Raw genomic sequence first — 15,109 nt, forward strand, 5'->3', positions numbered from 1 at the left:
CAGGATGCTCCCAAGTCGGTGGTCAGCAAGTTTTCTTTTACATCCCCTCATCCTGTGTCACATTGGCTTCACTTCACTTTGGTGTTCTTGTTCATTTTCTGAAAGCTTTATGAGATTCTGTGAAGCTCTGTGAAAAGTCGGGGACGAGCACCAATTGTTTTCTATCAGCTTTTCTCCTGGTTTTGAAACAGGGAGATAGGATAACGTTTTAATTTTTTGTTTCATTTAGCTTTCAGGCTTAGTTAGTTTTTAAAACTTTTAGTTGTCGTTGTTATTTTGGCACATGCTCGTCCCTGAAATCCTTATCCCATAACCATCATCTTAACATTGATACTTTTAATAAAATCTAATTACACCCGAGCAGTTTTCTGGTTTAAATGCTGTCTGGTGTTTAAATTTGGTGTTTACAATAAACAGAAGAAGTAATATGCAGTACAAAAACACAAATAATTGCATAAAAACTATGCAGTTGACAATGCAATCCAATGTACTTGTGACATTTAGTTTCCTTTTCAAGACACACATCAGTTACATCTGCAGCTGTGCAAGCCTTGCTGTGTTGTCACATTTTGTCAATACCTCATTGCCCTCAACAATGATGGCAACATCAACCGCATCTCCGGCAGCCTGGGCAACAAGGATCTTCAGGACGTGCAGTGTAGTTCAATCGTCAGTCTAGTCACTGCAGTTGTCCTGATTGTTGAATTCCAACAATATAAGTAAATAGATAGAGAAAGATTACATGTTCTGTTCACATTTCAATACATTTTCTTCAATAATCAATGTTTTTTTATGTGGAACAGTAAACTGCTCACGCAATCACACTCTTGATTTTTACAGCAGTCGGCACACAAATGTTGCGTTGTTGCCACTTTCAAGTGTCATTTTCCTTCAGTGTTCATTCATTTTAAAGCCGTCTTTCCAGGTCAGTCGTTTTCAAAATATTAAATAACCATTTTCTTTTTTCAACATTCTCCGTCTCCACATTCTAACCTTCCCCTACCTGCCCTATTTTCCATAATTGTGTCTTGTCTTTCATGTCTCAGCCATTGATATAGACAACAGCATCTTAACTGGCTAAAATATTAGAGTACTGGGGCAGTCGTGGGGTGGAGGTTAGGGAACCAGCCTTGCAACCGGAAGGTTGCCGGTTCGATCCCCTGAGCCGACAGTACGTGACTAAAGTGCCCTTGAGGCAGCTAACCCCCAATTGCTCCCCGGGTGCTGTGGATAGGGCTGTCCACTGCCCTGGGCAAGTGTGCTCACTGTCTTCTAGTGTGTGTGTTCACTAGTGTGTATGTGGTGTTTCACTGCACAAATGGGTTAAATGTGGAGGTGAAATTTCCCCGTTGTGGGACTAATAAGGATCTCTTAATCTAATCTCATCACATAGTACCTCACTGTGTGGTATTTAACAAGTTACAGTGCTAATTCTGTTTCTTTAATAATTCTACCAGTTTCCAGACAGTTACCTGTCTTTTATTTCTAGATGTGGGCCACATATGTCATGCCGGATGTGGCCCGAATTTGGTCCTCTTACTACAGGTATTGGCCCCTATGCTCGACCCTGATGACATCACCCGGGTCTGACACTGCTCCAGATGTCCAGCACCCCAAACACCTGTGTAGTGCACTGCTAGCAGGGTGGCGACCCCTGGTTCCTATCAGCACCACTGTAAAGAAATCTGAGCCTGTAAGTTTCTCTCTTCTGAATGACTTTGTTTGTATTTCAACGATTGAATTATGTAGAATTTCTTAAAAATTTGTGGAATTCCCCTTTAACTCCCAGAGAGTCTATTGTCACATTGCTGTCCTCCTCCACCCATCAATAGTCAGCATTATGATGAGGTTGCTGACGCCTCCTTGTGTATAGTTTGTTGATGACCCTCTGTTTTTTTAAATAGGTGGAGCTGCAGGCTGCTATTTAAAGTCCTCATACAGTCCTTCAACACAGCCTAATTCTACGTGGGACCAAGGACACAGGTACAAGGTATTAATGCTTATTTTTTCTTCTGCATATTTCATATTTCTGTACTGTGCAGTTCTGTAAGTTTATGCCCATTTAATCCATGTATGCTTTCATTAATTTTCTAAGCAAGAAAATAGAAAATAGACCTTTAAAAATGAAATTTCCTTGTAAAATGTAAACAGAAAGATGTGATAAAAGAAAGAAAGCTACCTGAAAAAGGTCCTTACTTTCACTTTCAATAGAAAAAGAATGAAACTGAAACACTGAAATACTGTTGGGTCTTAATCCTGCTCTTATTCACAATGCTACCATTTTTCAAATCATGTTTTTACTGTAACTTTCTTATCACTGTTGTATTAAATGAATTGTAGAGATCTTTTCCCAGTTTTGCACCATGGCAGTAGAGAGAAAAGTGTATGTTCTCTACACTGGAGGAACATTTGGAATGAAAAAAGATGATACTGGTAAGTTAATCATTTATGAAGTCTTTGCAGTTCTTTGGATTGTGTGTCTCAAGTCTTTGTTTCAGTGAATGCAAAATGAGCATAAGTTCCATAAAGGACACTTACTGAAGTACTTTATTCAAGTGTCTGAATTGTATTAAGTTATTAGCATTTCACAGTAAAATATCTACTTTTTCTCTGAGTAATTCCACACACTCAGAATCAGTGGGATCCAAGTACATGACATTATTATTTGTCAATCTCAAAATTGGGTCAAAATTGATACTTTTCAAATTGAGAAGAAACACACAATCAAACAAAAACATGATAATCATTAAACAGAGCAGAGGGTCAGTTACCGAGAGAACAGAGACAACCTGCAGACTCAGACTCAGAGTGACAAACACACAAAACTCTGCTTACAAATCCTACTTATGAGCTGAAACAGTAGAGGAGTGAAGGGCCTCTCAGAGCTGAGGGGAGAGGGACCTCTGGAGGTGAGGAGCGGAATTCCCAGGGGCAGATATGACACTCCAATACTTTCTGTACAGATTTGTGTTAATTGTTACACTGAAATGAGAGAAAACTGGATTTTCTGAAACAATATCTTAAATCCAAGCAAACCAATCATGCAGACAAGCTCTAAGAAGCTTTCAGAGTTTGTGCAGAGAGGTTTTTTTTTATATGCTCTGTTTTTCTGTAACAGCCAGATTAACTCACAGGACTTCTGATATCTGAGTTCATTTTAAAGTACTTAATTCCGCTTTTCCTTGAGTCACATTTTACAAAGTATCTCTGATTCATTTAAAGGCAGGAGTTGTGTATTTTGTGATCCACTGGTGAATTGATTTAAAAATGTCATTATTTTCGTATGAAGGGAGACTCGCTCCACAGGGTCTGGATGGGATCAAAGACTTTCTCATCGCCCACACCATCCTTTACGAGAGGAACCCAGGAGAATCAGAGGAGGAAGTCAGGAAACGCATCATCACCCCGGATGGTCTCATCACACTATAGTGAGTTAAACCTTATTTTAAAAGGTTATTTTATACATCATGTATTGTATTATATATATTATGTATGAAAATATATTGTATATATTTGTGGATTAATAGCTAAATCTCTCACTGAAAAATGGGAAAAATGGTGAATCTTCAGTTGAAGTATATTTAGTCTAAGAAAACAAAACCAGGTGTCACAATTAAATGCACAATTAAATGCATGAATGGACCAAAAGAAATGACCCAAAATGACTTTGAAAAAAGTCTGAATCCATTGACTTAAAAGTAGTGACATTAAGTATGTTTTTTCCTTCTCCTAAAGTTATTATTTTGGGGATACAAGGTTTTGATCCAACAACCACAATATGTTTGCGAGTAAATTAAAGGTTTGGGTAACAGTTTGTAAAACAGGTCCTAATAAACCTGAATATTATCATCATGTAATTATCATTGTTAATACTGTATTTTGTTAAATTTGGTTAACAACAATATTAAAGCTATATATAAACTAATAAATGGCACTGTTTCAACTAGTAACCATTTATTTAGTGACATATGAAAAAGTAATTTGTTTCAATTGAAAACCTAATCATTAAATCATCAGAGGGGTCCAAGCACCATTTGCAAAGAGATCCTTCATGTGAATTACTAATCACAATCTAAGTGGGTGGGGCTACATGTTTCTTGAGACTTTTTGTGGGGCATAAGACAAGAATTCAATCTATGTTGCTAGTTTGTTATGCGCAAACTTTTCCTTGCTGATCATTATTAAATCATTAATACATATTGCTTTTAATCATTAAAATAATTAGACCTGTATTATAAAGGTGTGACTTTGTAATGTTTCAAGATATACTGTATTACTTATTATACCTCAATATATTTATGAAAATCATTTACAGTCCTTTTAATATTTGTATGTTGCTAAAAATTTGAGTAATAGCACTTATTAATGCACAAGTACACATTAATTATTTACATTATTTCCTAATGTAAATGTACCACATTTAGCCAGATGACTAATTTTCACCTGCAGTCATCTCATATTTATACCCCAGTTAAACAGGACATCATGTATAACAACTTAATAGTTCCTGAACACTCAAGGGAAGGGAACATACATCAGTTAGTAATCTTCAGGGGTGCTACGGCACACTTTGGGGTGAGTTGTAACATTTACACTCACGCTGCTTTTGGCTGAATTGTAGTAGCATAATAATATATTAACCTTGTTCAAAATTATTTAGGAAAAATCTAAATATGTTAAGCTGTCCTGCTCTACCTTACATGTGTTGTCTAGAGAGCATCTACCTATAGAATGATTTAAGTATGATTTAGAGCACTATTAGTACATTAAGTGGCCATAGGTCTAAGCCAACGGAGCCTTTTTACTGTAGCCACTTGCTTCGGTAGAAAGAAATGTTGGTAACACTTTCTATGAATGTCACATTTGTAAGCATCTATAAACACATTTATAACATGTTATAATGCATTCATAAGGCATTATAAACATGATTATAAACATTAAAAAAATGAATTACACTTTATTGTATTTATTATGTTTATTATACATTATGAATTGTTAATATAATGCATTATAAATAGTGTTAATAACATGTTATAATGTCAGTGCCAAAGAAGTCAGTCCCAGCTTGGAGAGCGTAAAGTAAAGACAAATACCAAGCTAACGGTGGTGTACATTACCTTTCCCACATTGGGTAAAACACTGATGGCAGCTCTAGTTTAAACTCTGACATTTGAAGCCTGTAATGAGCTTTACTGTGAATGTTTTAGTGTTTCAGTAAATCCTTCAGTAAATACTTCAACTTGAAGCCTCACTCTGAACACTGGAGGAGGCTTTAGTACAGTACGCTTCACTTTACTTAGAGCGGACAAATACGACATATGAGCTCTTATAATTTGTTATGAACAGTACTTATAATGCATTATGTTAACAACCTGGAATCAGTCAGAAATGAACCCAATACCATTCGCCAAACAACCATTAAATCTCTTTAAATGTCCCCAGGATGTAGTTCTTTTAAACCTACCTGTGTGCTTGAACTCAACACCCGACATCTTTTCTGTCTGAAAGTTCATTAATTCTTAATCAGTTTCTGAGCTGCTGAGTGTCTATAGTATTTACAGTGTTTATGCTGGTTGAACTGCAGCTGAACGCAGCTGGTGTGTTTGGTGATATGATGTGTGCAGTTGGGCAGAAAACTGCTGTCCCATAGACTGTTGTTGGGAGTGGGCTGTCAGTGGAAATTACGTTGCAGTGCATGCTGGGGATTGTAGTGCTGCTCATGGTGAAATCGGCTAATACATATATATATATATATATATATATATATATATATATATATATATATATATATATATATATATATGTTTATATGTATATATATATATATATATGAGGGTCTATATGATCTATATGATATATATATATATATATATCAAAATAATTTTTAGGGCCTTTCTGGCCTGCAGGCCTTGTGTTTGCGAATGGGCCTTAGATGATAAAAACAGGAGACAAAGGAAGGGACAAAAAACAAACGGTGCCCATCCAGTAAGTCTTAGTTGATATTAATATAAATAGGAAGCTCACATGATAGATTTACAAGATTATGACAACTTTTCAGGAATATATAGTAAATAGTTTAAGAGTTTAACCTATATACCTAGGCCTATATATCTAAAGGGCAGCAAATGATTCTAACAACAAGGCTATTAATCTGACAAAGGACAACAAATATTTCAAAGCCCAAACTGCCGCAGCCGCATGGTGTCAGACTGAAGAACCCAGGCAGCCACTGCTCGTTGGTCCAAGTAGGCACGATCAAACCATGTCAAGCATTGCATGTAGACCACCCCCCGCACTGTAAAACATCAGCCTGGAAGAAAGATGTCAGACAGAAACACAGAGAAAAGGCTGAAGGCCAATTCCAGACCAGAAAAGGGTTAAATGACCTCACTGAATACAACCTAGGATGTAAAAGTGTGACATTAAACTTCCACAAAGCCTACGAGAAAAGCTGTTTGAGGCTCACATTTAGTATGAATTTCAGTACAATATTGAAAATTGTAAAAAAAAAAAAAAAGAGAGGGGGGCTTATGCTATGGACACAGCCATGATTAAACGACTGGGTTATTTCTGAAGAGTTTATTATTATAAAGGTTGGTATTTTGGGGTTTGTGTTGTTAGCGGGGGACACGGCACAAACTGAGAAAGTTCTACTGGAGGACTTTCATTTATCTGAGAGAAATTTGTTTGTAAAGTCACTTTGTTCTTTGTTTTCTCAGTCACCAGTTGGCTGATGATGACCCCAGAACCAAAGACAAACAGTACAAGATCCTTTACAAACTTGATACCCTACCAAAGCCAATTGACTCCTCAAGTTTGGTCCCTGATGATTGGGGAACCATGGCTGAAAGAATTCAGGTGAAATACAAAAACCCATCCTTCACTATTTTCTCATGAACTATAATCATTTAGTTGTGTTTGGGTTTTTATCTGCCTTTCATTCTCTCTCCCTTTCTTTTTCTCTTTTCATCTCTCTCTCACTTTTAGCTTAATATGGAAAAGTTTGATGGGTTTGTTATTATCCACGGCACGGACACGATGGCCTTCACCGCTTCTGCTCTGTCCTTTATTCTGAGGGATCTCCACAAGCCTGTGATCGTGACGGGAGCTCAGGTCAGGTTTCCAGCCCACAAATAATTGTTTTTATCATGCATTTTTAAATATTTGCACATTTTTAACATATTTTTGTTCTTATGAGTGAGTCTGGAGGACATGGTGTATGTGCAGGGTTCCTTTAGCCCTCAGAACATGTAATTTAGCAGTTTGATTCAAATGTAATTACATAATCACATAAACACAATCAGTTACATTCACATTCAACTTCCATTCTGTATCGACAGACTTGAGTCGGAACTTTTTGTCATCAAAGATTGCAAAAAAATGAGTAGAGGGTTTTTTTTCTGTCTGCAACACAACACTAAACACACAACCATGACTTTTTTCATCAAATTCAAATCATAATATCTCCTCTTCTACTTACAGACACCAATGTGGTCTGGATTAGAATCTGCACTTTCCAAACAATATCTCCTCTTGTTTCTGGGAGCTACAAGCCACATATACTTCATATAAAACTGTGATTCCTCCTTCTCTTCCACTGTATCTCTCTGTAGATGCCCATCTTCCATCCTCGGACTGACGGTCTGGATAACTTTGTTGGTTCTATGCTCATGGCTGGGTACTTTTCTGACAGAAAAGTGCTGCATAAGGTTGGCTGAAGAACAGTAACATTAACCTCAGTTTGTTTTATATTATGTTTTGTTTGTTTGAATTATGCATCCATATTGAAAACACATGACTGCTTATTATGTAGGTCCTTTAATAACTGCTCCTGCGCAGTGTTTGTCTTTATTTTTTTCTTGCTATTTCTGGCATTTCAGAAATAAAGGTACTAAACTGTCACTGGGGCAGTGCCCCTCCTGTCACTGGGGTGGGACCCTCAAGGGTACATCTCAGTACCTTTAGTCAGGGAACATAACTGAACCATAATCCACTGAAATGATATGTTCTAAGCTGTACTGACTCCACACACCCCGTCTCGTCTCCAGGCTTTTATTTTACTGTTCTGTTTTAAAACATTCAGTTATGAAAAGGTACAAATACGAACTTTTCACCTGGAAAAATGTATTTAAGGTTCACAATATTATGTGCACAAAAGCACATAATAAAAGTCAATATTTTACATCATAATACAGATTGAAGGCGTTTATTTCTGCGCACACCATCATAATGAAATGTTACAATAGAAATGAACAATATTCGCAGTTTTGATCTCTATTCTCTACGTGCAGGTGATGCTTTATTGCTTGAACAAACTGTACCAGGGCAACCGAGTGGTGAAGGTTGACTGTGACTCCTTCGGTGTGTTCGACAGCCCTGACGTTTATCCTCTTGCTAGCCTGGAAAGCACAATCAAGCGTAAGTGTCACATGACTTCACTGTTTTCAGGTTTTCAAGACCTACATGAAACTTTCATATTTCACTGGAAAACAAATGAATGTCTTTATGTTCTCAGTGATTACTTCAGTAATTGAGCATAAGAAGGTGGAGCCTGTCGTCTCCTGCTCTGTGAAGCGCACGTTCACATTGAAAAAAAAACCAGAAGTGAGGATCCTGCGATTTTTCCCTGGGGTGACAGAAAGCTATGTAAGTGTATTACAAAATTCAGTACTGTATGCTGATGCAACCGTCAGCATTAGTTCTACTCGTTCATTGAAATCTGTCTGTTAGTTTATCTTTTCTGTAACATAAAGCCGGCAGCTTCATTTACATTGTTCTTGCACATGTACAGTTCCACTGGTGGTATTTGCTGTGGTCAGTCCTGAGATCACGCAGCACTGGCAGCATAGACCGTGGTCAGTCCTTAGATGATAAGGCACCACCGGTATAGACCACTGACAATGAGAATGTTAATGAGGCAAAATTTACATCAATCAGTCAACCTTAATTTAAACTCGGGGTACACTGTGGGTGACCCTCATTTACAGTGTAGCCAAGCATTGTTCAAAAAATGAGGGACTGAAAAGAGTAAATATAATTTATGATAGTTAGAGTGTAGCAGAAAAAGACCAAAAATGATTATTAAAACAGTACATAAGAAGAAAAGAAGTAAAAAATTTAAAAGACAAATAAGATGAAAAAAACAAAACAATTGGAGAAAACTATTCAGTAGATTAGCAATAACAATAAATAAATAAAACAGCTAAGTAGAGTAAAAAATATATATCGCTGTTGAATAAATAAATAAATAAATAAGTAAATAAATGGAGTATATCACTGCTGTAGAACAAAACCTTGTATCTCCAAAACGGTAACTTTACAGGAGAAGGAAAAAACCTACTTTACTTTTAATGTAAGTCAATGGAACCAGATGTTTTTCCAAGTCATTTTGTGTTGTTTCTTTTGGTCCATTCTTCATGAAACTGGCATTTTCAAATTATGATAAAAACTGAAAAACAACAAAAATGGAGATTTCTTCAGAAAGCAGCGATATATTAAATAGAAAACAATACTAAAACAATGATAGTGATGATAAATAGTAAAATGATATATGTTTATCAAATAAATGTCACCAAAAAAAAAGAAAGAAATGCTAAACAATTCCTTAAAGCATTGTGCAAGTGCACTAGGAGGACCTCCTAGTAATATGTAAATATATATAAAGAAAATATGTTTGTCAGAAATGCAGGTGCCCTAAAGGTGTACTCAACAAATGTGTATATATGAAGTCTCTTGCCTGCTGTCCAGGTGCAAGGAGTTCTGGATGGAGCTGATGGTGTTGTCCTGGAGACCTTTGGTTCTGGGAATGTTCCAGAAGTTGATTGGCTGAAGAATCTCCTGACTGAAGCAGATAAAAGAGGTGTTCTGATGCTGAACTGCTCTCAGGTGTATCGTGGCACTGTCTTACCCATCTATGCTGCATCAAAGGTACCACTCAGCAAAAGCTTTTTGACCCTCAGGAGTCTATAGATTTATCATTGTGGTCTTTCTACACTATTAAAGTGAAACGCTGTAGTTCGTAGCAGGAATGGAGTGAGTTTCTGTACCTCCTCCCATCTTTCAGTGTGCTGCTCTCTTCATGTACTGAAATGCCTCATATTGTACACTGACACAGTAATTGACAGGAGTAAGTGCTCTACGGTGAGATATTGGCAGAAAGCTGAGTGGATCAGAACAGCAGCACCAATATCTCACAGTACAGCACCACCTTGAGGATATTATTGCAATTACACTACAGATTATACACTGAAAAAAGGGCACTGACTTTACTTAATTCAAATGTACTTTGGTTCTGCATAAATAAAATATATTACATCAACTCAGTTCTTGCCAAAAGTGAGTAAACTGAAAGAAAGAACTGTGTTGATGTAACCTGAGTAATATTATATATAACAATGTAATATATCACTACTGTTGGAACAAAACCTTGTATCTCCATTTTTGTCATTTTCAGTTTTTGACATAATTTGAAAATGCCTGTTGCCCTTAACATTGTTTCAAAATTCCATGATAAATGGACCAAAAGAAACGGCCCAAAATGACGTGAAAATGTGTCTGGTTCCATAGACTTACATTAAATGTAAAGTACCTTTTTTCTTTCTCCTGTAAAGTTACTGTTTTGGAGATAGGTTTTGATCTGACAACAGCGATATATTATTCACGTGCAACTGATGTGCAAATTTGAACCAAGTAAAGAGCACCACCATTCATAACTCGTTACTTTATTAGGTAACACTTCATTGGACTACATAACACATGCATAAGAACTGAATAACATATGTATGAAGCAATATTTGAGTATTTATGACCATCTAGTCATAAATAGTAGCTAGTAACTGCAAAATCACATTTTAATGATTTAACGTTAAATGACATGACATTGACATAAGGGACCCTAAACTGAAGTGATGGGCTGTTCTGTTTATAACACTGTTATGAACCATCGTTCCCAAGTAATGAAACATAAAAGGAAGGTCTAGTTCAGAGGTTTACATCAGTTCTGTGTAGTTCTTCATGTGTTACAGTACAAAACACCTATGTCAATAAGCCATTTACTATAGCTTATAGTATCTTGCGATTATCCACATAAGCGCATAAATACTCAAGTATTGCCTTATAAATACCGTAATGAATGCTTATGCATGTGTTATGACATCCATATGTATGTAGCCTTCAAATAAAGTGTTACCCTTTATTATTAGATTCTGAGACAATTACACCACAAAAACTGGTTAACAAGCATGTTTATTTACATTAATCAAAGAAAGGTAGGGTAACACTTTCTATGAATGTCACCTTTGTAAGCATCTATAAACACATTTATAACGTTATAAAGTATTCATAAGGAATTATAAACATAGTTATAAATATCTATAAAAAAGAATTACACTGAATTACACTTTATAGCCATGTTTATTATACGTTATGAATTGTTACTATAATGCATTATAAATAGTGTTAATAACATGTTATAATGTCAGTGCCAAAGAAGTCAGTCCCAGCTTGGAGAGTGTAAAGTAAAGACAAATACCAAGCTAACGGTGGTGTACATTACCTTTCCCACATTGGGTAAAACACTGATGGCAGCACTAGTTTAAACTCTGTCATTTGAAGCCTGTAATGTGCTTTACTGTGAATGTTTTAGTGTTTCAGTAAATCCTTCAGTAAATACTTCAGCTTGAAGCCTCACTCTGAACACTGGAGGAGGCTTTAGTACAGTACGCTTCACTTTACTTAGAGCGGACAAATACCACTTATGAGCTCTTATAATTTGTTATGATCAGTACTTATAATGTATTATGTTAACAATTCATAATGCATAATAAACATGGCTATAACATATAATGCATTTTTATAAATATTTATAGCTATGTTTATAATATCTTATGAATGCATTATAACATGTTATTAATGTGTTTATAGATGCTTACAAAGGTGACATTCATAGAAAGAGTTACCAAAGGTAGCTCTGATATACATAAACATGGCTAAAGAAAGTATCATATTGCAAAAATGTCAGGATGTCTATGCTGGAAACGTCAGAACATAAAGAACTACAGTTCTACCAGCTAACAACGTAAGCGCTGAACTAACTGCACACTTTACATTTGTATAACATGTTTTAATGCAATATTAAAAGCTCATAATAGGTAATAATTATAATAAATAAGAACGTCCATCCAGATGTTGATCTGTCTGAATCTTCAGCAGGCTGCAGTTTCTCTATAAACCGTTAGATTTTGGTTAATGTTCTTATAGAATTTAAAGGATCTTCCAGCTCACCTTTCTCCACCTCATGGATTAGTTTCTTCTCGTCTGTTTCTTGGCTAGTTTAGTTTTGCTGAAAGGTTGGCTTGACCACTGTATTTGTTGAGGTTTTAGTTTTGTCCTTGTCGCTTGATGTGCTGTTTTCTTTTAGGAGGAGATATTATTTTCTATCGTCCTGCCTGTAAGCATGGAGAACGCTCCATGTACAGTGATCACTGTGATCTCACTTCATTTTGTGTCAGATTCTGACAGATGCACATGTTATTCCTGGATATGACATCACTCCTGAAGCAGCAATGACCAAACTGATCTGGGTGCTGAAATCAGATCTTGACCATCTGAGAAGACAGCAGGTGTGTCCGAGCTTTGCTTTTATTGGAATGTGTTTTCCCTCATTGTCAAAATGTCATATTACTATGTGTTTATTAAAGTTTTCATCAAAGCAGTGTTTGGTGGTGCTGGTTCATTATGCGGAGGAACTAGTGCTGACCTGAGAAGCTGCTAGCTCACTCCCAACCACCATGAGATCCTCTAGGACAAAAACCTGAGCTAAAAGATAAAAGGAAAATGTAAGATTAGGTTTTAGGTAAGAAAATAATGTTTGTGTGCTTTCTGATGTGTTTCAGATACTGGAGCACAGCGTCTGTGGAGAGTCACGTGCCCCCGCGATGTGGGTGAGTCAGAGGCCTTTTCTGTTCCTGTGGAATTGATTCAGGATTATGATGACGTTCGTACTTAAAACCCTTCTCTCCACTTTTTTCAGCTGAAAACAGAACCTGGCCTGTGAGGACGGACACCGAACCAAAATCAACGTCAAGATGATTAATTATTAAAACATGAAATGATTTGATCTGTTTGTGGGAAAGGTCATGAAAACTATGTCCTATAACATAATCAAAAAACTAATTGGTCCCACTTTATATTGTGTCTCTATTAACTTTGTAGTTACACATGAGTAACACATGTAAGATCATTGTTACTACTGATGATATTGTCACTGTTACAGATGGATTACAGCAGAACAGCTCACATAATTACATGTGTCATCTTCAGTTTTGCCTCATATAAGTAGACGTGTATCTTGATAGGTGTAACAGCATATTCTCTATCATGTAATCAACGAAGGCAATAACATAAATGTAATTACATTTGTAATTACACTGTAACAGCAGTTTTTAAGACATCTTTTCCATCAGTGAAAGGAAGTGTGTAATAACTCACAGTAAGACATTAATTACACTGGATCTGCACTGAAAATGTCAGTTTTCCTAACATTTAGCTAACATTTACTTTGCTAGTGCGGTGACATTGTAACCAGTTTCAGCTTTAAACCATTCTGTAATGTGATGGTTCTTACACAGCAACAGCCACAGCAATGTCCACTTATCTTAAAATGTAACTTGTATGTATTTAATTAAATGTGTTGCATTATATTGTCTCTATTCCCACTTTGTTATTACACAGTACCTACATAACAACTACACAGCAACAGTCCACTTATTTTAAAGTGTAACATTTATGTGATTACTTTAGAATAACTGTGCTGCATTATGTTACTCTTAGCAATTTCTGGATTACCTGAATGTAACTTTGCAGTATTTACACAGAACAGAATTTCAAGTGTTTTCATGAATGTACACATTATCACAAACAGTGCACACTGATAGATTTGAAATCTTTATTGTTTGTCCATTTAAATCAGTCTCATAAAATTCAACACTGTTTAAGATTGAACACTGAAGAAGTCTCCTCAGTTTCCACAGTAGCATTTAGCATCTATTGATGTACAATCAGACAAACTGTAAAAAAGTACCGCAGTACCTTTACTGTATTTTTTGTTTTAACTAATAAAAGTAACCGGCTGCCATAAAATATTGTGTTGATCAAACCTCTAAGTTAAAAGAACAATAATCTGGCTTCCATTCTGCAGCTCAATATTTGATTTGAGAAGTTTGATTAAAGGTAATGTTTAAGTTGTCCAGGTAAATTTATGAGTTAGAACAGCACATTATTGTTTTTGTTCAGTTTTTTAACTTTACTTGATATTACAAAACATACAGTTATATAAAGAAACTGACAAGGGTTAGTACAACGAATTTATTTCAATTAGTATTTAACTGTGCATTTATGTCAGACTGGATATCTGCTCTTTTGGGGTAGATTTGAAAAAAAATCTGGATCCGCAGTCATAGTTCTGCTACAACAGCAGTTGATGCCAAAGTGTTTCTGTCGACACCAGCTTTCTTGAAGGCCCTGCTCACACTCCCCTCCTTCTTGAGGGCTTTAACCCTCTATTGTATGAATTATTACTTAGACATGATACAAATCTTTTAATGTGTATTTGTTATTTAAAAGTAGGGTATTTGGTAAATTGTTGCCATATGGCAACACTGCCCAATCATACCCTAGCACCATAGAATCTAAAAAAGTTTTTCTCTAAAAACATCCTTTTCTTGAAAACAAGACCGAACAAATGCAACTTATGCTTAGTGAAACGTATGACTCAAAATTTACAAATATACAATTGGTATTTGGAATATATGGTAATAACAACATTCTAATAAAAATTCCTGATCATGTGATATCATACAATATTTGTCCTTTCAAAGTAAAAGACCCCTTTTCCACATTTAAATAGGTAAACACAGATTTTATTTTACTGCTTTTTAGTAAAATTGAGATGAAGTAATTGTTGCCATATGGCAACACCGTGAAATAGAGGGTTACGAGTCACCTTAAGACATCTTCAGGAATTCTTGCTCTACAGGCAGAAATAAAATATGATAAGGCAAAGAACTGCGCATTATAGTTTCAGAAATGTACTTGCCACTTATTAAAATAA

At 35.9% G+C, this 15,109-nt stretch overlaps 1 protein-coding gene across 1 annotated transcript; it reads left to right on the plus strand.

Annotated features, from left to right (window-relative positions):
• Positions 1 to 1,891: 1,891 nt before the first annotated feature.
• Positions 1,892 to 13,672, plus strand: LOC118805267 (60 kDa lysophospholipase-like). The gene is made up of 12 exons (XM_036565956.1): positions 1,892 to 1,990; positions 2,341 to 2,433; positions 3,290 to 3,428; positions 6,720 to 6,858; positions 6,988 to 7,113; positions 7,614 to 7,709; positions 8,292 to 8,418; positions 8,516 to 8,646; positions 9,748 to 9,927; positions 12,510 to 12,620; positions 12,894 to 12,941; positions 13,031 to 13,672. Exons 2-12 carry the CDS (start codon positions 2,364 to 2,366, stop codon positions 13,052 to 13,054), a joined length of 1,191 nt encoding a protein of 396 aa, XP_036421849.1. The 5' UTR covers positions 1,892 to 1,990; positions 2,341 to 2,363; the 3' UTR covers positions 13,055 to 13,672.
• The last annotated feature ends 1,437 nt before the right edge of the window (positions 13,673 to 15,109 follow it).

The sequence above is a fragment of the Colossoma macropomum genome, unplaced genomic scaffold (genome assembly GCF_904425465.1).
Source record: "Colossoma macropomum unplaced genomic scaffold, Colossoma_macropomum, whole genome shotgun sequence".
In the NCBI taxonomy this organism is placed as follows: domain Eukaryota; kingdom Metazoa; phylum Chordata; class Actinopteri; order Characiformes; family Serrasalmidae; genus Colossoma; species Colossoma macropomum.